The 22,302-nt window shown below is 49.4% G+C and overlaps 1 protein-coding gene across 7 annotated transcripts in view; it reads left to right on the top strand.

The window, feature by feature from the left end:
• Positions 1-22,302, top strand: part of ST3GAL3 (ST3 beta-galactoside alpha-2,3-sialyltransferase 3) — a 135,098-nt gene that overhangs the window by 52,138 nt on the left and 60,658 nt on the right. For all 7 annotated transcript variants that reach the window (XM_036756281.1, XM_036756280.1, XM_036756279.1 and 4 more), the window contains 2 exons: positions 3,056-3,098; positions 17,701-17,793. In XM_036756281.1, the coding sequence (XP_036612176.1) occupies positions 3,056-3,098; positions 17,701-17,793 (136 nt within the window). The remainder of the gene's footprint in view (positions 1-3,055; positions 3,099-17,700; positions 17,794-22,302) is intronic.

The following is a 22,302-nucleotide window of genomic DNA, read 5'->3' as shown; positions in this document are numbered from 1 at the left end:
CCTGGGTGGTTTAGGTCATGGTCCTCACCCATGTCTCGCTGCCTCTGTCCCTTCAATTTCTCCTCAGAGCCTCCTCAGCAGAGCTTGACTGCCCAGCCATTATGATCCACACAGGGCCAAAAGAAGGGTGAGAGGCTTACTGTTGGCAGCCGGAGGTGGCACTAGAGACCACCCCTCTCAGTGCCAATTAGAGAATCTCAGGGCTCCAGCGGGTCTCAGGGATACCTTGTTTGGCTGGTCCCTGCACAAGACTCTGAGAGGCATACCCAGCAGGCAGGTTGTCTCTCCTTGCACACTTCCAGGGACAGAGAGCTCACTACCAGTTGGAACAGCCCCTACCCTTCTGAGATTGCTGTCATTGCTGGGAAGTCTGCCCTGACATCCAGCCTCACCTGCCCTCCAGCAGGGCAGAGCATGTCTGAACCTTCTCCTTAGATCCTGTCCACTATGACAGTGACCAGCAGGTACTTCTGACTGATACCTGCTGTTTCTGCCCAGAGGGTGGCTGAACTGGGGCTTCTTCCAAAGAACCTGCACTGAGCTTGGGACCTCTTGTTGGCCAGCTCTGATGCCAGGGAGGTTTTTCCTGGCCTCACCATCCTGGCTGCTCTCCTGGGTCATTGTCCAGCCTGTTATGGATGATGAAGTCTTGAGAGGGCCCCCCGGGCCCAGACAGAGAGCACATGAGAAACACTGCCAAGTTATGAGCAACTTCTGAGGCAATTTCAGTGGACGAGATGGATAAAGAGCCCTCGAAGACCTGTAGACAGTGGTATTTGAGGAGCCCTGCAGGGGAGGATGAAGAAGAGGAAGGCCTCAAGAGAGCCAGAGGGGCTCTAGGTGACCCATCCATCTGTCCCTTTGGGAACCACAGACCTGTGCTTGGCCATCACAAGAAAAGGTGGATGGGATGTCTTGTCTGATCCATCTCCGTGATTTCAATGGTGTTAGGAGAGTCACATGGACTTCACCCACATCTTCCTGGCTCTTAGATTGGCCTCTTGAGTACCCTGTCCACAGATTAGCCCCAAGGCAAAGTGCAGCCTCTTTGCCAGGCCCCCCATAATAGTCTCACCTCAGCATTGGCCCGGCCTAGGGCTGGCAGAGCCCCCTCCCGGCACCTCGCAAGCAATAGATCGAAGTTCTTTGTAGTTCTTGAGAGTCATGAAAAGGGGAGTCCTTGGTAGCTGCTTCTTAAGACCTGGCTACGTGCGGTCTTCCTTTCTTGGAGATCCCTCTGACAGAGGCTTCAGTAACACAGAAACTGAGAGCTGGAAGGGGGGACCCAAATGATTCTCTTCCAGCCCAAGGAATCTGTGGCCAAGCTGGCCTCAGATCTGGGTGACCCTGGGCTAGTTCTCTGGGCTCGTTTCCTTCTCCATTAGCCTCGATGTACCCTGTGGTCCTTTCTTGTGATGCTGGGCTCTCTGGTCCCCAGGGGATAGAGGGGAGGAGGGAGAGGCCTCCAGGCGCTGAGGTCTTGGCAGCTGGAGCTTCTGTGCAATATCAGCGAGGCAGGGCGGAGATGGGAGGTGAGGGAAGGGGAGGCCACACTGAAGCTGCTGAAAAGTGACAGTCTGCAGGAACACTTGTGCGTGAGCCAGAAATTTCTACCCGTGGGAACTTGGTCCTCACAAATGGGAGAAGTCGGTCCCTCTCTGCCTTGGCCCTTTCCACCAGGAGACAATCTCCAGGCTTCCAAGTACTGAAGAGGAAAGGCAAATGGAGGGCTGGAAAGAGAGTGCCTGCCGGCCAGGGAGGCCAGGTCATTGGGCCCAGGGCTGGCAGGCCAGCTGAGATGATAGCTGAAGCTCCTTGGAATCCTTTGGGTTTTTGGTGGGGGGAGTGATTTTCCTACAAGGATTATTTCTGATGAGCCTTTATTGGGGGGGATGTTCTGGTAAATATTTAACAACCTGCTTTCCAAAAAAAAATAAAAGACATTCGTAAGTTTAATCTGCAGCATTGCTATTTTCTCCATCACTTTAAGTCGACAGCAAAACAAATCAGGCCCTAGTCATAGGTTTGCTGATTTCTGAGGTGTCAGTGTTTACACTGAACATTTAACAACCAGCTCTTTCAGTCTGACTCTAGCGCACCTCTGATTAATTGACGGGCACTGATTCTGAGTTTCCTGTATGCTAAACTCTGGGGAAGGCACAAAATAAAGCGAAAACAATCTTTACCTTCATGATGCTCACAGTCTTATGAGGGAGACATTAGGCAGACAGTGAGACACATATGAGATGGACTCCTGAGTAAACACTGACCCCAGCCTTCTAGACACCTGCCTGAAGGAGGCTGGGAGCCCCAAGAAATATGGCACAGTCAGGCAGGAGCAAGAGAAGCTAAGGATCGCAAGAATCTGGGCAATCCTGGGGGGATGAAGGGAGAGGATGTGGGTTCCATTGTCCATGGATGATGGAGGGAAGTCTCTGTACTCTCCCAATGAGGGAGAGCCCATCATTGCTGAGGCAGCCCCCTTCCACTCTGGAACAGCCCTCTGTGCTAGGAAACTTCCTGACAGTCTAGTCTAACTCTGCCCTTGGGGGTCAGGCAGAACAAGGCTGATCCCCTCTTCCATAAGACAGTCCATCACATACTTGAACACAGCCTCATGTCCCCCCTTCCCTCCTCTGCATGATCTCCATCTGGTCAATGCACTTCTTAAAATATGCACGAGGCATTGGCTGAGGCCTACTCAGGCCAGAGGACAGAGATCTTCACCTCCCTATACCTAGAAGCTCTGCCCAAGGAGATGTTTTCTGGCTGACTCTCATTGAGCTTTGGTCCACTCAGACCCCCTAGATATCTCTTTCAGACAATTCATCATCTGACCACCTTGTTTTTGTGAATTTCAACTGTATGACTTACTGCACTTTAACAGAGTTAGATTGGTGCTTGGTGACACCCCTCAGTGCTTGGTGAGGTGATGGGCCTACCATCTCATGGTGGTTCTCCTAAGCTGAGCTCTAGGATAGTGGGCTGGACTGACCAGACCCCTCTGCCCTTTGGACTGGGGGCTGACACTTTCTTTTTCTGCTTTATTTTTCAGAATATGATCGATTGGGTTTTCTCCTGAAATTGGACTCAAAATTGTGAGTAACATGAGGTGGGAGGGTTTGTCCCAGTGGTATATGAAGGGTGAGGTTTTCGGTATCTCAAAGTCCTGTCTTTGACCTTGTGGGGAGGGAGGGGGAAAGCTGGACGCTCAGCAAACATCTGCTCTCCGAGTTGTTACCCTCAGGGCGCAGGGTAGCACAGGGTACCTGGCAATATTGTGCCCTGGCACAATACCACCAGGATTGTTGCTCCATTACAGAGTCTTGCTGATGCAAAACTTCAGCCTCTCCCAGCTCTCTCCTCTGCTCTGTTCCCCTCACCAACGCCTTCAGCCGGGTCATCTTTACCTGCCATAGTTGTAGTAGGGAGGCAGTGCAGGGAGAAAGTCTGCTGGACTCAGAATGTTAGCACTTGGGCTCAAACCCCAGCTCTGCCACTTACTACTTGGGGGTGGGGTGGAGAGTGGACTAGATGGCTTGATCCATGCTCTCCTGAATGGGCCTCATTACATGTCTTCCCCGCACTATTTGGTCTTTCATACCACTGCCAGATTGATCTTCCTGATGCCTAGTGCCTATTGGCAGCCTCCCACCCCAAGTCTCTGAGTGAGTCATCCAGATTCAAAATATTTTGTGCGTTCATCTCTTAAAACTGCAGTTCACAAGCCCCCACACAAGGTGTTTTCCTTTTCTAATCATCTAGAAGGTACAATTAGTTCAAAGAAAAGACATTTAATGAAATAATAGGAAGAAAAGCAGCAGGAAAAGATTTCTTCCACAAACCCCATTTCATTAGGTTTTCATAAAGTCTTGTTTTCTTAAGAGTATTGGTTTTTCTCATCTGGCTGCCTAGAGAGTCTCAGTCCCTGGTACCAGGCTCTTAGAACAAAATAGAGGGTCCCCTCATTTCACTAATGTCCTCAGGCTCAATCTTTTCTTTGGACAAACTCCCAAGTCTCTAGGCTTGAGGTCATAGGATACCCCACTTTAGTTCATGGTGATCATTCCATATTCTTCCCAATTTTAATCTCTAAAAACTATAAACCAGGGAGGTGTGGTGATTGGCAGCTCCAGGGTTCAGAGTTCCCTAGCTTTCCAACCCTGAGCTTCTTCTGTTCTCCATGTAAATGAGTGGGCTCAGAAAAAGTCCTGCCCAAGGGCCAATTCCTCTTCTTCCTGCTTGGATGTACACCCCGACACATACTGTGTAAAGTACAGGCATCTTTGCCTGGCATTGAAGGTCCTCCACTGTTGGACATCCTGTCCCTACCCAGTTTCTTAGCTCCTGTACCATGCCCCTCCCCCCATAGGCCTCCAAGAAATAAAGGGGTTGGGACCCAGGGCCCAGCTTCCTCCTCAGGTTCTGCTCCCCCAAACGCACAGGGAACCAAACTGTGTCAGAAGGAATCCCCGCTGTGGGAACCGAGTTCAGTAGTCACTGAAGAGTCACGGGCTGTATGTGGGGCAGCGTCTAGACACAGTTGAGGATGGTGACAGCTGCTTTTGATACAAAAGTGGGATTTTTCCTGCCCCACTTTCCCCAAGTCTGTGCTTCATCCCCCGCCCTCCCTGCCCCCTTCCCCATCCTTATTTCTCCCCATCCTTTCAAGCCCAGCTCTGCTCTGGTGCCCTCTCCTCCAGGAAGCCTGCCCTCCCTTGCACCCCTCCTCCACGTGAGCATATCTTGAATGTTGCTGGCTGGCATCTTGTGTTTTCTGGTTGTGTGATTTTGTGCACACTCTAGAGCCTGGCTCTCTGCAGCTGGACTCCAGGTTCCTTGAGGGCAGGCCCTTAGAACCACAGCAGGCACTTAACATATGTCATGTTGCTGTCATTGGGGGCTGGATAGGAAAGAGCCCAGAAAAGGCTGGGGCTGACCAAGGGCCCACACTCCTTGTTGCCCCGCTGTGGGAGTGCAGCTAGGACATGGGCTAGAGTGTGGGAGCTCAGCCTCACCTGGACGCTTTCCCTCCTCCTCTTCCAGGAGAGCCTTTTGCACCTGCTTCTTTTCTCTCTCCCACTTCTAGGGCTAATTCACCAAGCCTGACCCTCTCTGCCTCCCCCATTGTACATACCCCAGACCTTGAGCTGGGTTACCAGCCCCAGACCAGTTTTCATCTTCCACAAGTACTAACATCAGCCCTGAGGCCGAGTCCCCAGAACCCTAAATAGCGTAGGAGAATTGGGAGAAGCTGCCTTAAGTCAAGGATTCAAGTGACCAAGTATTTACCACGTTCGTCCTGTATGCCCAGCCATTCCTGCACTCAGAAGAGGGCATCTGAAGATAAAAAAAAATGAGCAGCTAGGTGGTGCAGTGAGTAGAGTTCTGGAGTCAGGAGGACCTGAGTTCAAATCCATCCTCAGACACTTGACACACTTACTAGCTGTGTGACCTTGGGCAAGTCAGTTAACCTCAATTGTCCTGCCTTCCCCCCTCCAAAAAAAAAAAGAAAAAGAAAAATAGCTCCTGCCCTCAGGGAGCTTACAGTCTGCTGGGGAAATAGGATGCAAACAGACAAATGAGCGTATCTGGGGAGACAGCCAGCACCATCTAGGAATAATCTGAGGAGACTCCCTGAGCCTTGAAGGAAACAAATCTTTGTGTGTGTTTTTAAAGGAAAAGGGATCAGTAATTTTATTGATAACAAAAGCCAAAGGAGAGATCAATCCAAATTACTGCTCAGAACATTCCTGTACCATCGTTACAGATAACCTTCAATCACCAGTTCCCTAATTCTACCTTCTCTCTCTTTTCTTCCCTTTCCCTCCCCATCCTGTTGAGGAGGCAAGAAGAACAAAACAGGTCACATGCATGTATAGTCAAACAAGATGCTTTCCTGCAGTGGCCCTGGCCAAAGAATGTCCCCTCCCCCCAATATACACCTGCACTCTGAGACCCTCCCCTCTCTGACTGGAGGCGGGCAGGGTGTTTCATCGGGAGTCCTCTGGAACCGTGCTCTGTCCTTGTGCTGATCAGAGTTCTGAAGTCTTTCAGAGTTGCTTATGTTTATGACGATGATGTTATTGTATTATCTGTTCTCCTGGTTCTGCTCACTTTAGTCTTCATCAGTTCATACAGGTCTTCCCAGGTTTCTCTGAAACCATCTCCTGGAACTTTGTTGGGCACTAGAAAGACAAAGACAAATACCCTCTGACCTCAAGAAGCTTCCTTTCTCTGGGTCAAGTCTCCATGTGGATGCTTCTGGGCTAACTCTGTTTTTGGCAAATTGCTTTCCAATTTTCCTGATGGCTCTCCTGCCTCCAGGCCTTTGCTTATACTGTGCCCTATGTTTGAAAGGTCCTTCTTCCCTCCCTTTGCTTATTAAATGTTCTTACTCTGCCCCCCAAAAAAACCAACAAAAAATCCCACTGGGCAGTCCAAGGTTCATCTCTTCTTGTGTGCCTTCTTTCCTTCCCTGGTATCTCAGTCTCCCCAGTGCCTGCCTCAGTGCTCTATAAGGCAGGCAGGCTGGCCTCTTGTAGGGCCCAAGGCACTGCTAGTGTTCCTGACCTAGTTCCCCTAGGTTCCCCACCTCCTCTCCACTTAAGGAGTGTTCCCTGTGGAAGGAGCAGCTCCCAGACTTATTTCAAGTGTCTTTAGTAAAGTACAGAGAGAAAATGAAGTTGTTCCTCTTCCCCTCCCCCAGGGAAGGCTCGGCTTTCCAATCATCTGGCAGAGGAAATGACTTTTTGGAAACCCTTTAAGGGCCATTCTGTTACCAAGTTAATAAGCATTTCATTTCACTCAATCAATCAGCAAGCATTTATTTATTAGCCTCTAGGCTCTTACTCTGTGCTAGGCATTGGGGATATGAAGAAGGGCACAAGCAGCCCCTGCCCTGGGGAGCCCTCTTTCCAGTGGGGGAGAGTGACAATATGCAAACTGCCAGGGACCGCCAATATCCCCACCCCAAGGAGGTGGAAGGTAATCTCACAGGAGAAGATCTTTACCCATTTGAGAATGGACTTGCCTCTAGCCACCATGAGCCCTACCCCTGCCCAGTCCAGAGCCCTGCGGAGGCCCCTTCTTTTCACTGGAGTCGGTGCCAGCTGGAGCCTTTTACACCAAGGCTTGGGCAGTGCAGGAGGCTGGATTCCACTCCCCTCTGTGCCCCAGGGCCTGGCAGTGGCCATGGAAGAACAGGGAGTGCAGAGCCGCAGTCGATGTTGTGAAGTGAATGGGGGGATTGAGACACCCTGATATGCAGTGTCTGGTCTCTGCTTCCTACCTGGGCTCCACAGAACCAGCGCCTGCTAGGGCTACCATTCTTTTTTTCTGTATATATTTTATTTAATGTTTTAATTTTCGACATTGATTTCCACAAGATTTTGAGTTACAAATTTTCTCCCCGTTTCTACCCTCCCCCCATTCCAAGATGGCATATTCTGATTGCCTTGTTCCCCAGTCAGCCCTTCCCTCTTTCACCCCATTCCCTCCCCCATCCCCTTTCCCCTTACTTTCTTGTAGGGCAGGATAGATTTCCATGCCCCATTTCCTATATATCTTGTTTCTCAGCTGTATGCAAAAAAATTTTTTTTAATTTTTTTTAAGCATCTGCTTTTAAAACTTTGAGTTCCAAATTGTCTCCCCTCTTCCCTCCCCACCCACCCTCCCTAAGAAGGCAAGCAATTCAACATAGATCACACATGTATCATTATGCAAAATACTTCCATAATGCTCACGTTGTGAAAGGCTAACTATATTTCCTTCCATTCTATCCTGTCTCCTTTTATTCAACTTTCTTCCAGTTCCTTTTCAAAGGTGTTTACTTTTGATTACCTCCTCCTCCTCCTATCTGCTCTCCCTTCTATCATCCCCCCTTTTTTATCCCCTTCCCCTTACTTTCCTGTGGAGTAAGATACCCAATTGAGTGTGTATGTTATTCCCTCCTCAAGTTGAATCTGATGAGAGTAAGATTCACTCATTCCCCTTCACCTGCCCCCTCTTCCCTTCCAACAGAACTGCTTTTTCTTGCCACTTTTATGTGAGATAATTTACCCCATTCTATCTCTCCCTTTCTCCCTCTCTCAATATATTCCTCTCTCACCCTTTAAATTTATTTCATTTTTTAGATATCATCCCTTCATATTGAACTCATCCTGTGCCCTCTGTCTATATTTCCTTCAACCTAATACTGAGAAAGGTCTCCTGAATTACACACATCACCTTTCCATGTAGGAATGTAAATGTAACAGTTCAACTTTAGTGAGTTCCGTATGAATTCTCATTCTTGTTTACCTTTTCATGCTTCTCTTGATTCTTGTGACCTGGTGACCATCCAGGCTCTCCTGGGCTGGAGATCTCTTTCCCTCTGCTATTTCGTGGGTTCTGCAGCTCTAGAATTCATTCAGAGCCATTTTTTTACAGGTGTTTGGAGGGATTTTGGCGGGGGGAGCTTAGGCAAGTCCCTGCTTTCCTGCCGCCATCTATGGGGCTACCATTCTGCCAAGAGATTGGAGGCTTGCGTGGAAGGCCTTCTCATGGTGTCTGTTGGTGATGTCTGTGCCCCCAGCACCTGTGCTGGGCCAGATTCCTGGATCTTCTCTGAGCTGGAGCCATGCGAGAGGGCTTGGGACCCAGGGCAAGGAATTCAAGAGCCAGGGGATGGTGTGGAATTGAACAGGGAAGCTAGGGCAGCGCCCATTCCCTGAAAAATGTGTGATGGAGGCAGAGGGAGAGTCTGGACATGGTGAAGGGAGCAAAGGGGATTGACCTCCCCACTGTTACTGGTCAGTCAGCAAGTATTTGTTAAGCGACTACTATGTACTAGGCACTGTGTTCAGCATGAGGGCCTGGGGAAGGGAATCAGCATTCATACGGCACCTACAGTATGCCGAACACTATGCTAAGTGCCTTTGACAAATATCATCTCCTTTGGTCCTCACAACAACCCTGGGAGATAAATGCTATTAGTATACACATTTTACAGCTAGGAAAACTGAGACAAACAGGTCCCAGGGTCGCATAGCTAATCAATGCCTCAGGTCAGATTTGAACTCAAGTCTTCCTGATTCCAGGCCCAGCACTCTAGCCACTGTGCCACCAGCTGTCTCTACAAAGACAGGCAAAAGACAGTGAGTTGGGGGGTATGATACAAGGTGCAGCCAGGGATGCACATCCTCAGTGGCAGGGCCAGGTATCCCGGAGAATGGGAAGAGGGTGAGGAGGGACCTAAAAGGAAGGGTTCAGGAATTCCAGAGGGCACGGTGGAAAAGGCAGGCAGACCCGAAGTGGGCTCTGGAAGCGGCAGGGCTGAGCTAGATGTCAGACGGTAGGCAGATGGGGATCCAGCATCACAGGGAACAGGAAAGGAAATGGCGCTGGGAGACTGCCAGCTGTAGGGGATGTGTCCTGGCAGAGGAGCAGTTGATGGGAGTAGCTCCATGGATAATGTCAGGGGAGTAGAATGTTTCTGGCTCCTCTGTGTTGGTGCAAGGTGGGACAGAAGCAAGCCTACTGTGTGATGTGATGACCATGAGTGGAATCAAGAAAGCCATAACCTCCAGGAATAGGGTGGTGATAGGCCCACAGCATCATGCCCAGGTCAAACCGTTGGAGGATGTGCTCAGTTCTTGGCACTGCAGTTTTAGAAGAATACTGAGGTGCTGAACTTGGGAGGAGACCACCAGGCTAGGGAGGGGCTTCGGGGACATGCTGGTGATGATCAGAAGACGGATCATGGTTATCCTGGAGAAGAGGAGACTCAGGGGGACAAGAAACTGTCTCAGGACAATAAGAATTAGAAATCGAGGGGATGCCCATCCGTTGGGGAATGGCTGAACAAGCTGTGGTATATGAATGTAATGGAATACTATCGTGCTATAAGAAATGATGAGCAGGCGGACTTCAGAAAAACCTGGAGAGACTTACATGAACTGATGCTGAGTGAGGGGAGTAGAACCAGGAGAGCACTGTACACAGTAACAGCCACAGTGTGTGATGACTGACTTTGATAGACTTAGCTCTTCTCAGCAATGCAAGGACCTGGAACAACTCCAAAAGATTCATGATGGAAAATGCTGTTCACATCCAGAGAAAGAACTATGGCATCTGAATGCAGATCGAAGCAGACTATTTGCTTTCTCTTTTTTTGTTTCTTCTTTCTTGTGGTTCTTCCCTTTGGTTCTAATTCTTCTTTACAACATGACTAATGTGAAAATACATTTAATATGAATGTATATGTAGAGCCTATATCAGATTGCATGCCATCTTGAGGTAGGGGGAGGGGAGAGAGGGGGAGAAAATTTGGAACTCAGAATCTTATGAAAGTGAATGTTAAAAAAACTAAAACTAAATTAATTAATATTAAAAAAACTCAGGCCAAGAGCCTGGCTACCCACCCACTCATCTGTCTGCCTGCCTGCTCCCTGGTAGCCTCTCTCTGGCACTGGGGACTTTCATGAGCCCTTTGGGAAGAGAACTCTTGGTTTTGGCTAAGCCCGGCTTTCCACATATCCCAGGCCCATATCTGAGCCCAGGTTTTGTGAACTCCCTCCCCCATGTCCCCTCCTGGGAGCCTGGGCTACCTCTACTGTAAGCAGGAGCAGATGGGGGCCTTCTAGCCACTGCAATGCCTTTCTTCTTTCTCTTTCCCTCTCACTTGTCTCTCTCCAGTTGCATTTTCTTCTCTTTCTCCCCCTCTCCCTTTCCCCCTTTCTATACCCTGCTTTTTTCCTATTTCCTCCCTCCCTCTTTCTCTCCCTCCCTCCTTCCCCTTCTCTCTCTTTTTCTCTTCCTCCTCCCTCCCTCTCCTGCCCTTCTCCTCTTCCCCCTCCCTTTTCCCTCTTTCCCTCCTTTTCTCTCTCTCTCTCGCCTTCCCTGTCCTCCTTCCTTTCTCTTCTGCATTCCCCCAGAGCCTGACCCTCCCTTTTATGGAACAGATGCTTACCCTTGAAAAGCTGGAGTCCGGCTTCTCTTTGTTCCCTTGCTCAGAGGCTCCTGGTCTGTTCCCTATATGTGAGCTTTGCCTTGGTAGAATGCAGGTTCAGAGGCTTTCTTAATCCAAATTGTCCTTATCAAGCTGTTGTGGCCTGTGGCCTGGGACCTAGATGTTGGAGTTGGAGCCTTGAGCCGGGCCTCACCCTTGTAGGACACTGAATCCCTAGAATAGCTTACCTGGAAAGTCCTGTGGAGGCTTCAGTCAAGCTGGCACTTGAACAGGAATCTCCCCATGGCACCCCTAAGCAGTGGGTACCCCACTTCAGCTTGAAGAGTGGCCAGGATAGGAAGCTTACTAGCTTCCAAATCATCCATTCCCCTTGCAGGCAGCTCTGGTTGTTGGAGCAGACCATTGCTTGGGATCCTGTTGGCCTTGACTTCCTAGATTGGGTTTTCTTTGCCTTGGTCTATCCATGTTCCCTGTATCAGCATTTGGTTAAACAAATCACCCCCAGGAAGGAAAAGACCAGTCCTGGATCCTGGGTCATCCCTCTTCCTCTCCTTGTTGGTATCCTGGGTGAGTGGGAGGGGGCAGAGGGGGTGAGCTCTGAGACAAGAAGTGTGTGTATGTGTTGGGGTGAGGGGGTGGGGCAGGACTCCTGTGTCAGAGCCCAGGGCCAAGACTAGGCTTCTTTGGTCACCATGTGAGTGGAGACAGGAGATGGATTCTTACATAGGGTGCATGAGGCAGAGTACGCAAGTATATATTCTAGTCCTGTGGTGTCCCTGTGATCCCACGGATTCAGGAATTCCCTCCCATGATGCAGATTGCAGCCTGTTTCTTCCCAAAAGTTAGCATCAGAGGGACTATGCGACAGGTGAGGACCCCTGGGGGAGGGAGCCCTCTGGCTACCCACCTCTCGCTGTGTGATCAGCTGCTTTCTCTTCCTGTCACATGGTTCCATGATGGCGTCTTTTTTTCCTGTTTCCCTTTAGTTTTCCGTTGCCTTTGTGTAGCGGCTCTTCCCACGACTGTGGGCCTCTCTCTCCAGCCCTCTGGCCGATGCTCATCTTTAGAAACTTGTGTTCTGTGTCTCACTAATGTACAGCAACACCGGTAGAGTGTGAGTCCTGAAAAGATGGGCATCCAGCCCACTGTCCTTTTCTCGTTTAGCTTGGGGCCTTGCTTACTCTCCACCTGTCCTGTCCACGCCAGATACACACATTGTTGGACAGCCTCCATGGGGCATCCATCCAAATGTGTGCTGAGCTCTGGGCAACAGACATTCTTCATCCGCTTGGTCTTTCCTGTATGGATGGAAACTCCTCTGTGTGGGTCCAGATCTCTTCCAGGAGCCTCTGAGGGGCTCTAGGGTGTGATGCATTTGTACTATGTCATCTGCAAACAGCAGTGTCTGGGAGGCCCCGCAGTCCACAAGATTGCAGCCCCAGGTTGAAGTGAGATGAGGAAGTGTTGTGCAGAGATTCCAGAAAGATGGGCTGCAGCCAGCTTGTGAAGGCCCTTAAGCAGCAAGGTGAAAAGTCTGTACTTTATCCTAGAGCCAAGAGGGAGTCCCTGGAGCTTGCAAAGCTTTCTTCTGTGATTTCCTGAAATGTCGTGCTCAGATTCTTTTGTTTTCTCTAAATTTTCTGTGATGTCAATAATTCTGAGATTGCTATTTTGGCTTGCCTTCTAGGTTAGTCTCTTGACTCTGAATATTTTAGTAAGGATGCTCATAACTCTTAATTTCTTTTTAAAAATTTTTACCTATGCTTGTTGTTTTTATATCATAGTCATTTAAGAAAAGTAATTAAGTAAAACCAATGGATACAGTGTAGGCACCATTCTCACCCACAGTCCCCTACCTCTCTCCAGAGAGTAGAGAAGTGCTCTTCAGGTTTTTGCCAGACTTTATCTTAATCAAAGTTTGGTTTCTGTCAGTGAACAGGATTTGCAAAGCACTGGTCTCGTCCTCTTCCTCCTCTTTGTCCTCCTGATTCTATAGAGTAGAGGCAGTGAAGGGGCTGACAGACCTCTGATAGATCTGGGAATTGAGCCTCAGAGTTCTTAAATGGTTTGTCCAGGGCTGGAGCCAGGATTTGAACCCATGCCTTTCCTGACTCCAAGCCCAGACCTCAGTCCCTTCGATTCTTCTCAAGAGCATTTGGGGATTTCCTGATCCTCTCTTCCCCTGCCTGAGGATCAGGGCGGTCTGTTTGCTGATGTGTTGAGTCTGTGGAAGGTTGAGTGTCTCACTCCTCTCTCCCTTTTGGCTATCGTTGTGACTGCTCCTGGCCAGTCTCCCTTTTTCTCACCTTTGATATTTTCTTCCCTTCAACTTCCGCTTGTCTTGGGATTTTCTGGCCAGAGGTCCTCGCCCCCTTCCTTCAGAAAGGTCATTTCTCTGTTGGGCCTTTGGTTCTGCTCTGATCACTTTGTCACTTGTTCTGGAGGACTCTACAATTTGGGTCAGCACTTGGCTCTTCTTAGCTCATTTAATTTGATGCTGATTTTAGTTTCCCATGAGGCATTTGTAGTTTTTCTTCCCTTTGGTGCATCATTTATTGAGAGATCTTGGAAGCAGCTGACTCCCAGGGACTTCTCACCCCATTGTCTTAAGGAGCTTACAACTAAGGCATCCCATCAGGCATACGGGACAACTGCCCCACTGAATGGAGGGCAAAGGTGGCCGCAGCAAAGCCCCTCCCCTCCTCCTGTTACTGGCCTCATTGGCCTTCTTCATTCTCATCTCAGACTCTAAGCCAGTCCAAGGCTGTGCTCTGATATTTGCTCACAAAGTAATAGGAATGCACAATCTCATTAATTAATCAGTTAGCACTGAGCCCTCACTATAGTTTATTAAACAAACTGGAGAAACCTTTTCCTCCATAAGCTCTTGTTCCTTTTCTCCTCTCAAACAGCTTAATCTCATAAACTGAAATAAACATCTGTGTTGCTGGATATGCAATTTATTAGCAGTGTAACAAACAATAAAAGATATTAATCAGTTGAGTATTTAAACGTTTACTCTGTCATATTTAAATACCTCAACAATGTATCACAGTGAGAAAGATCGCAGTTGGAGTCACTTCTAAATATTAACTATAACTGCTGACTTCTTAACTCTGGAAATGGACTCCCACCATTCACGTGTCTGAGGATTTCAAAGACTCAAGATGTCTCTTCCCTATGATAAGAGCTTAATAGCCTCTGAGGGGAGAAGTTTCCTTAGTCTTTTCTCTCTATCCTCAGTCCCTCCTGAGCCATGACAGTCTGCACCCTCTCTCCCACAATTCTATTTCCTCCCGAAGCTCTAGGAAGAAGATCCAAGAAGACTTTGGTCTGTGTGGGAATGAGGCTCCCATGGAAGCTAGGGTCAGACGAGTGAGACAAGCACCCAGATAACCACAAGCTCTGGGCCTGCAGAATTGGAAGGGGCCCCAGGGGTCAGCCCAGCGTCTGCCCAAATTGGGATTACCAGGTACACATCACTGAGTGGTCAGCCAGAGCCTTCTTAAATACCTTCAGTGATGTGAAGCTCACTACCACCCAAGTGCATTGCATTTTTCGATATTTCTATTTGTAAAAAAATATTTCCTTGTGTTGAGTCAAGCTCTGACACTGTGCAGCTTCTCCCTGTTGGTTTACTCCGAAGATAACATCTAACCCTTCTCCATCTGACTACCATTTGGACATTTGGAGACTGGCAAAATGTTTTCTTCACATCTTCTCTTGTGTCTTCCTTTATGCTAATTAACTCCTGGATCCCAGGGCTTAGAGACACATCTCCACTATAACCACATTGTTTATAATAGCCTATAACCCATAGGGGAAACGTTGACACTTAACCAAATACAAAGAGACATGTAGAAAATGAATGGCTAGTTAAAGATCTGGAGGTTTAAGCAGACCACAAGCTTAATATGAGGCAGCAGTGGGAAGTGGTAGCCGCACCCCCCCCCCCAAAAAAAAATCTAACGGGAACTTGGGCTGTACTGAGAGCGGTACAGCATCCAAGAGAGGGAAAGCGATAGTCCCACTGTCATCTGCCCATATCAGGCCTCATGTAGACTATTGGGTTCAGTCAGTCAGCAATCATTTATTAAGCACCTGCTGTGTGCCAAGCACTATATTAAGCCCCAGTGATACAAAGAAAGGCAACATGGTCCCTGGCTTCGAGGAGTTCATTATAATTGGGGAGACTACATGCACATAACTACGTACATAAGAGGTAGTGATAATAACAATAAATGCTTTTTCCCCGGTGCTTTCAGGGTTGCCAGGGGTCTCACAGGTGTCGTGTCCTTTGCTCATGTACGTGCCGTGAATTCTGGGCCTCCCCGTTTTAAAAGCACATTGCTCAGCAAGAGCCCTCGAGGAAGCTTCCTCCTAGAGTGGGGGAGTCCTCACTGGGGGGCACCCCTGGTGCTCCCCCTTTCCCGCCTCCTTCTGTGTCTTCCCTGTTAGATGGGAAGCTTCTCGAAGGCAAGGACTGTCTTTTTCATATTTGTATCCCCGACTCTTAGCACAGCGTCTGGCACACAGTAGGCACTTAATATATAAATGTTTATTAAATTAAACTACTGAGAGCTAGGGCCGTTTCTTTTTTGTCTTTACCCTCAGTGCTGGGCGCAGGATCAGGTATCGGATTAATGTTTGTTAAATGAATCTGTGTTGTTCACATGGCTGCAGAGCTGGGGGCCTTTTCCCCTTGGACCTAGGGAGACAGTGGGTCTGTGACATGCTATCTGATGGATGCTCTTTCAAGGACAAGAGCCCAGAGTCAGCCAGACATCTGGGGTGGCCTTCGACATCCTCATAAGCCTATGGCATTTCGGAGTTAGGCCTGACAGTAAAATGCTCCCTGTTCAGAAACTCTTGTGGTTTGGGTTACAGATGGCCTGGGGGTCCCACACCCATGGAGGGGCTGCTGTGGGAGGTGACTCAGCCAGCCCAACACTCCCCTTATTCTTCTCCTACACAGGCAGCGCGGCTCATGGCAGTGGCATTTTAATTGAGGAATGGCCTTGACTTTGCCTGTTTGTTGTAAGAGGGAACTCCGCATTCTGGGGCCAGAGGGGGCACTTCTTTGTGGGGGAGGCCTTCCGGACCCTGCTGCCTGGGTTAGAGCACCCAGAATGCCAGGATGAGGAGAGGAGGGAGCTAGGCCTGCCTCGTCCCTTCCACTCCCTCTGAGGGGAGCTCAAGTTGACTGGCCCCAGGCCTCTGGCTCTGGCTGCACATCCAGGCTGGCAAGTACGTGCTCAGCACCGTGGTGGACATGGGCCCCACCGAGACCGACCTCCGTCTTCCCCAAGTCTTCCCTCTGATGTAGAGATAGGATCAGGTGGGCAGCAAAGAAGGTGTCAGGGTGGTTTGATGTCGGGTGCCCATCCATCTTCTGTGGTGCAATCTAGAGAGGTCAGGAAGACCCAAGTTCCAATCCAACCTCAGACATTTACTAGCTGTGTGATCCTGGTGAGTCATCTACTTCCTGCCTGCCTCAGTTTCCTCGCTGTACAATGGGGGATAATAATAGCACCTATTTTTCACAGTTGTGAGGACCAAACGAGATAATTGTAAAATTCTTAGCACAGTGCCTGGAACGTAGTAGGCCTTTAATCAAAGCCTCTTCCTTCTTATTCCCCTTTCCTGTGGCAACCTCCCCGACCTCCCCAGTCCTAGCCCTCAGAAGGACTCCCAGAGGCCCTGGCTGTGTCGGTCCCCACCGGAGAGAGCCACAGTGGGGTGTGTGTGTGTGTGTGTCTGAGAAGGCCACCCTGGCTTACCGGGCTCCCAGAGGCCCTGACTGTGTCTGTCCACATGGTGTCAATATCCTCACGGGTCTGACTGAAGAAACCAGTGCTAAATTGTGGGGGTTTCCATGAATTCCTTCCTTACGGACTGAGGCAAAGAGGCTGCTTCCCTGTGGTTATGTCTAGAGGAGGCATGCAGGGCTCCTGCCCATGAAAGGCCTTTGGTCTGATATGAGCCACTTTTCTCCTGGCAGGGCACCTGTCCCTGGTTTAGGGAAGGAGGTGTTGCCACTCCTGTTGCCTCAGATCTGTAGGGACATCAGACGTCCTTGGTTAAGCATCCCGGCCATTGATCTTTGGGGGAATCCTCACGGCCCCCGAGGTGTGGTCCCTGTTCTGAGGAGTAGGCCCTTGGGGCTGACTCCTCCACCCCTTCCCTTGCCCTGTAGCCTGCACCTCCTGCTGCAGCTGCCCACACTCAGGGAAGTAGACACAGTGCTGGCTTGGAACTCAGATCTTGTTTCTTTCCCTCCCATGTGATCTTGGGGGCAGTTCCCTTCATCTCCCTCAGCCTTTGTTTTCCCCTTTAGAAAGCGTCTGAGGTCATATTTGAATTCATGCCTTCTTGATCCCAGGCAAAGTGCTCTGTCCACTGCTCCTGACTGCCGGAAAGGTGGGGAGCTTCCTGTCATCGGAAGTGTTTAAACAGAGGCCAGGTGGCTGCTTGTTAGGGATGGGGGCAGATGGCCGATCCTTTGGCCTGCTACTCCAGGATCCTTCACTAGAGGCTTTCAGGAGGGAGGGGGCATTTCCAGGCTGGGGACAGTTCAGGACAGACTTTTTGAAGGTCAAGGTCTTCTTGAAGGATGGGAGGCAGTTAGGTAGATAGAGGGAGTAGGATTGGGGACATGCTGTAGGAGATCTCAGACAGTCTCTAGATGTGGACTTGAGGAGCAGTGAAGATGCTGGGCCTGCTAACTCCCATCTCCTTTTCCCTCACAGGCCTGCAGAGTTAGCGACCAAGTATGCCAACTTGTCAGATGGGGCTTGCAAGCCTGGCTACGCATCCGCCCTAATGACGGCCATCTTCCCCAAGTAAGTGCACTCTGTCCCCCTCTACCCTTCAGACCTGCTCCCCTGGCCTGGGGATCAGAGCCAGCAACAAGACATTCTTCTCTACCCCCACAAGACAACCTCTGGTGACCTCTTGGCCAGGATTTTAGCCCGTTATTTGGGTAAGATGAGCCTGCCCCACGTTGCTCTCTGCCCACTGGGCCTTCCACCCTGTGGCCTGAAGCTTCTATTGACGGACACCCTCCCCAGGCTTGGCAGGATGTGAATAAAGGCTGTGGTGAGGAGGTTGGAGCCCTGATGGGCAGCCGACGAGGTGAGGTGCCCACGGCCACACTGAGAAACTGCCCAAGTTCTGGCTGATGTGACTGTCTGGTCAAGTCTTGTTCACATGAGGTCTGGAAGGGACTGACTGCTCTGTCCCTGAAAACAATGTCCTCTGAAAGCAACCGCTCGAGGGCAGGGGGCAGCTGACTCAGCTTAGCCCACTCAGCCTTCTGCCAGGGCTCCTTCCAGGGCCTTGTCTGCCTGTCTGGCCATGGAGCAGGGCAGAAGACAGGGGCAAGGAGCACCATTTGCTCTTTCCTAGGGAGAACAGCCTTGGACTGGGTTCCTGGCTCCTGGTAGCTGCCCACTTTAAGTAGACCCAGCAGAGAGAGGGCTAGTTCAAGAGAATTAGGGACAAGAGCATGGAAGTGTATCACCTGCTGGCCTGTAGAGGTGGGAGGGAAGAGGGCTCTACGTCTGGCCTTGGTTCATTGTGGGCTGTGACTGCTGGCTGGTCGTCTGTGCCTGATGCTATTTCTTGGGTCCTGGAGGCGGAGGGGGACCTGACCTCACTGCTGTTCCGCTACTGGCTTGGATTCCCTAGTGTGAGCCACGTGCATTTGTGATCAGCCCAGCCTGGGCAGTAGTGGTGGGTGCATAGGTCCATGGCACAGAGAGCCTCCTCGGGCTCATTGGCCTCCTCTGTCTAGGGTAGCCCTGCTTGCCATTCCCCAGGGATGTGGGCCTCTGAGCCCTGTCCTGTTGGGCAAGTAGTGGCCAGATAAAAGCCAGAGAGCCCTGGGCTCCTTGGCCACACCCCCGTGTGCTTTTGGCTGTGGATATCTTGACAGTTGCCTGGTGTAGGTGGTCTTTGTGAGGACTGGGCTGAGGCCTGCTGTGCCAGGGACTCCAGAGACCTAGTGGATAGGAAATGGGGTGGGGGCAAGTCCAGATTCAGACTCCTGGAGAAGTTTGGGACCACAATGGCTATGGAGACCCTCTAACCTTCAGCACCTACGCGCCTGGAGCCCTGGCATTATGGCTGCCTGTGTGTGCTTGCAGCCTCAGCTGAGCAGCCATATATCATGTGTCACCTGCCTGACTGGAGGTGGAGGGAAAGCTGATCCCTGCCCCAGGCCTGCTCCCTGGCCACCAGCATGGCCCATCTGCTGAGCAAAGGAGCAAGCAGGGAAGAGGAGCTGGGGGCCTGCTAGCACCTTGTCCTTCCTGGCCCAGGAAATTGATAGGGGGCCAGAGGCAAGCCCCACCACTGGGCCAACAGCTGAGCTCAATGCCTTGTCAGGCAGGGGGGAGGCGAGAAAGCCACAGCAACCAGGTAGCCCTGCTCTAAGCTCCAGTGAGCACCAGAATCACAAGCAGCCCAGGAAAGGCCAAAGCCATCCCCACCTTCTGGTGAGGTCTTCTGTGCCACGGCCAGGCCCTGACTGTAGGCTGGGTGCTGATGCTCTTGTAATAGCCACAGTGGCCATCTAGCTTCCTTTTAGGCGTGCAGTGTAATCAAAGTAAGAAAAGGGAGAAAAGGAAAAGGAGGAGGAAAGAGGGAAGGAGGGAGAGAGAGAGAGGGAGAAGGAAAATAGAGAAAGGGAGGAGGAGGAGGAGAAAGAAAAGAAGGAGGTTCTTGAGACTCATTTCTTACCTTTTTCTCTCTAAAATGTGGCCAGGGATTGGGGAAGGGAATTTCTTTTTCCTACCAAAAGCACACGGCAAGGGAGGCGTACGTTCACATGGCCTGAGAAGGAAGATAAGGGCAGGGTTTCTAACCCCTGTCTTCTGTGGGGTGGAGGTAGATTTTGAGTTCTCTCAGGTGGCGTGGTGTTGTCCTCTGGCCCTCTAGCCAAAAAGGGAGATTTCTGGTGCGGTTCCACCTTACAGCTGACTCCAAAATTTCCTGAATTCAGGTCTGGGCAGGAAGATTTCTCCAGGTGGGCTCCTTGGAGGGTGAAGAGAACAGCTTGGCTTCTATCCAGTGTCCTGCTGGTGTTACAAGTCTTCTAGGCATCTGGGGGCACAGTGAATAGAGTACTGGGCCTGGGGTTAGGAAAACCTGAGTTCCAATCCACTTGAGTGTGGGGTTCACTAGAACCTTGTGATCTTTTTCAGGTGACATGTCACCACAGCAGCCTAGGGCAGAGCAGCTTGGACTGAAAGGCAAGTCAGCCTTCCCTTCCTCCTGGGTCCAGAGCCAGTGTTCTATCCACTATGCCCCCTAGCTACCCTAAATCTATCTAAAACCATCAGCAAGTGTTATCCATAGTGGGGATAAACTAGAAGCCTTTCCAGTAAGATCAGTTAGCCTTCTGCTAACATTGTTATTCAAAGTTATACTAGAAGTGCTAGTTATAGCAATAAGAGAAGAAATACAAATTGAAGGAATTATAATAGTCAACAAGAAAACAAAACCATCACTCTGCAGAAAATACGATAATGTGCTTAGAAAATTCTAGAGAATCAACTAAAAAACTAGTTGAGGTAATAACTTTAACAAAGTTGCAGGATACAAAATAAGCCCACATAAATCATCAACATTTTTTTTTTTGGCAGAGGAAGGCATTTTATCACGCTCCCCGAGACAGCAGGTGTAGTGCTCAAGAACACTCACACTGATACAGCTGCAGGAGCAGGGGTAACCATTCCCTCCACTCCTGCTAGAGTCATGGTTAGTTTACATTCTTTATTTTTTACATAGTTTTCCTAGGTTATACAGTTTATATAAATAGGATAATAAGGATACAGAAGCAAAAATGAAGTTAATTAGATTTTCCTTGTCTTAGTTTAGGATTAAACTATATTCTTTTACTTCCCCTACTTTCCCTCTTTAACATATGCAAATTACGCAAATCAGTAGGCCTGGATTCTTGACCAAGACCAGACCCTAGATAAGCTTGAACTGGTTCAAGCGGGTTTGGCCTCTCTAATTCCCCAGACTGCCTTCTCAAAAAGCATGTACATGCTTACAAGCCTCTGACCTCTCACCTGACCAACCTTGAGGCCTGGTCTCTGCTAAAGCTGGGGTGGGGGAGGGCGGGGAAGCACACCTTTAGTTCTGTGGAAACAAAACTCCTCCGCCCATTTCTTACAATTTCCCCCTCTTCTTTTATTCAAATTTTTGTTTCCACATTTTTAATATTCCCTTACTCTCTTTCTCATCTGAATTTTTCTCCTTAATCATGGGAAGGATTGATCGATGCATTGAAAAATCAAAGGGGGCAGTCCCCTTTGTAAATACAGATACAGAGACCCAAAAGAAAACGATAATGCAATTGTCCCTTTAAGATTCAAAAGTCTCTTCCCATAAGCTGTCTGGCAGGGAACAGCATCAGTGAAGTCTTCTGGTCCTTGGTATTTGTTCCAGCCATCTCCAGCATCTTCTTCTTGCCTTCTTGTAGGAACCAGCTTTCTTTCCATTCTCCTACAAAAGTTACCTTGGCACAATTTTCTAATCCTTACACCCTGATCATTTTTACAAATTCAAAATTGGAACTTTGGCCAATTGCCGTGTTTAAGAAATTTTACATCAGAACCCAGTTCCTCATACTTTACATTAACTCTTTACATATTTTACTTAACATAACAAAGCTTTAGACAAGCATGATATTAACCAAATAACAAAATATTCTCACAAGCCCTTGACCTAATTGTCTCAATACCATCTCCAAGAAAAAAACCTAACTTAACACTAGTCCCAGTCCTGGAGTAATCTAAGATGTTCCATAATCAATTATTTTAATAGATTTACAAAACCTTCTGATTATAGAAATTTGCCACCAAGAGAGTAGGGACTTAGAGTAAGGGGACCATATTTTCCCCAGCTTCCTCTGAACTCCAGGCAGAGGCTGTGTCAAACTGCAAGCTGCATTGAGCCAGGCCTAGTCTGCCAGGTTTCAGCTGAGGCATCAGGTCAAGACGGTCCCACCTCAGCACATGCTGAACAGTTGCCCCCTCAACTTTGCCAAGAAATCATACCTGCAGCTCGTGCCTGCCCTCCCACAGGGCTGCTGGCATCTTGGGTCAGCCTTCCTTGATGCTCACACCTGGAGTTAGACTCAGAGACACAGTCAGTTAACAGTCTCATTTGAACGGCAAGTTCCAACTATTGCCTAAGGAACATCCTTAAAGCTAGCTCTAAGTAGCTTGCATGCATTTCCTCCCTTGTTCATAAAATCTTCCCATTAAGATCATAAGTTACTGCTCTAACACATTTGCATCAGTTTCTCCTCTATTTTTCTGTTCTTCTCTAATTATACC

This window comes from Trichosurus vulpecula, chromosome 4, assembly GCF_011100635.1.
Source record: "Trichosurus vulpecula isolate mTriVul1 chromosome 4, mTriVul1.pri, whole genome shotgun sequence".
NCBI classification, from domain to species: Eukaryota; Metazoa; Chordata; class Mammalia; order Diprotodontia; family Phalangeridae; genus Trichosurus; species Trichosurus vulpecula.
The sequence above is the reverse complement of the archived record's forward strand: the minus strand, read 5'-3'. Positions and strand labels throughout refer to the sequence as shown.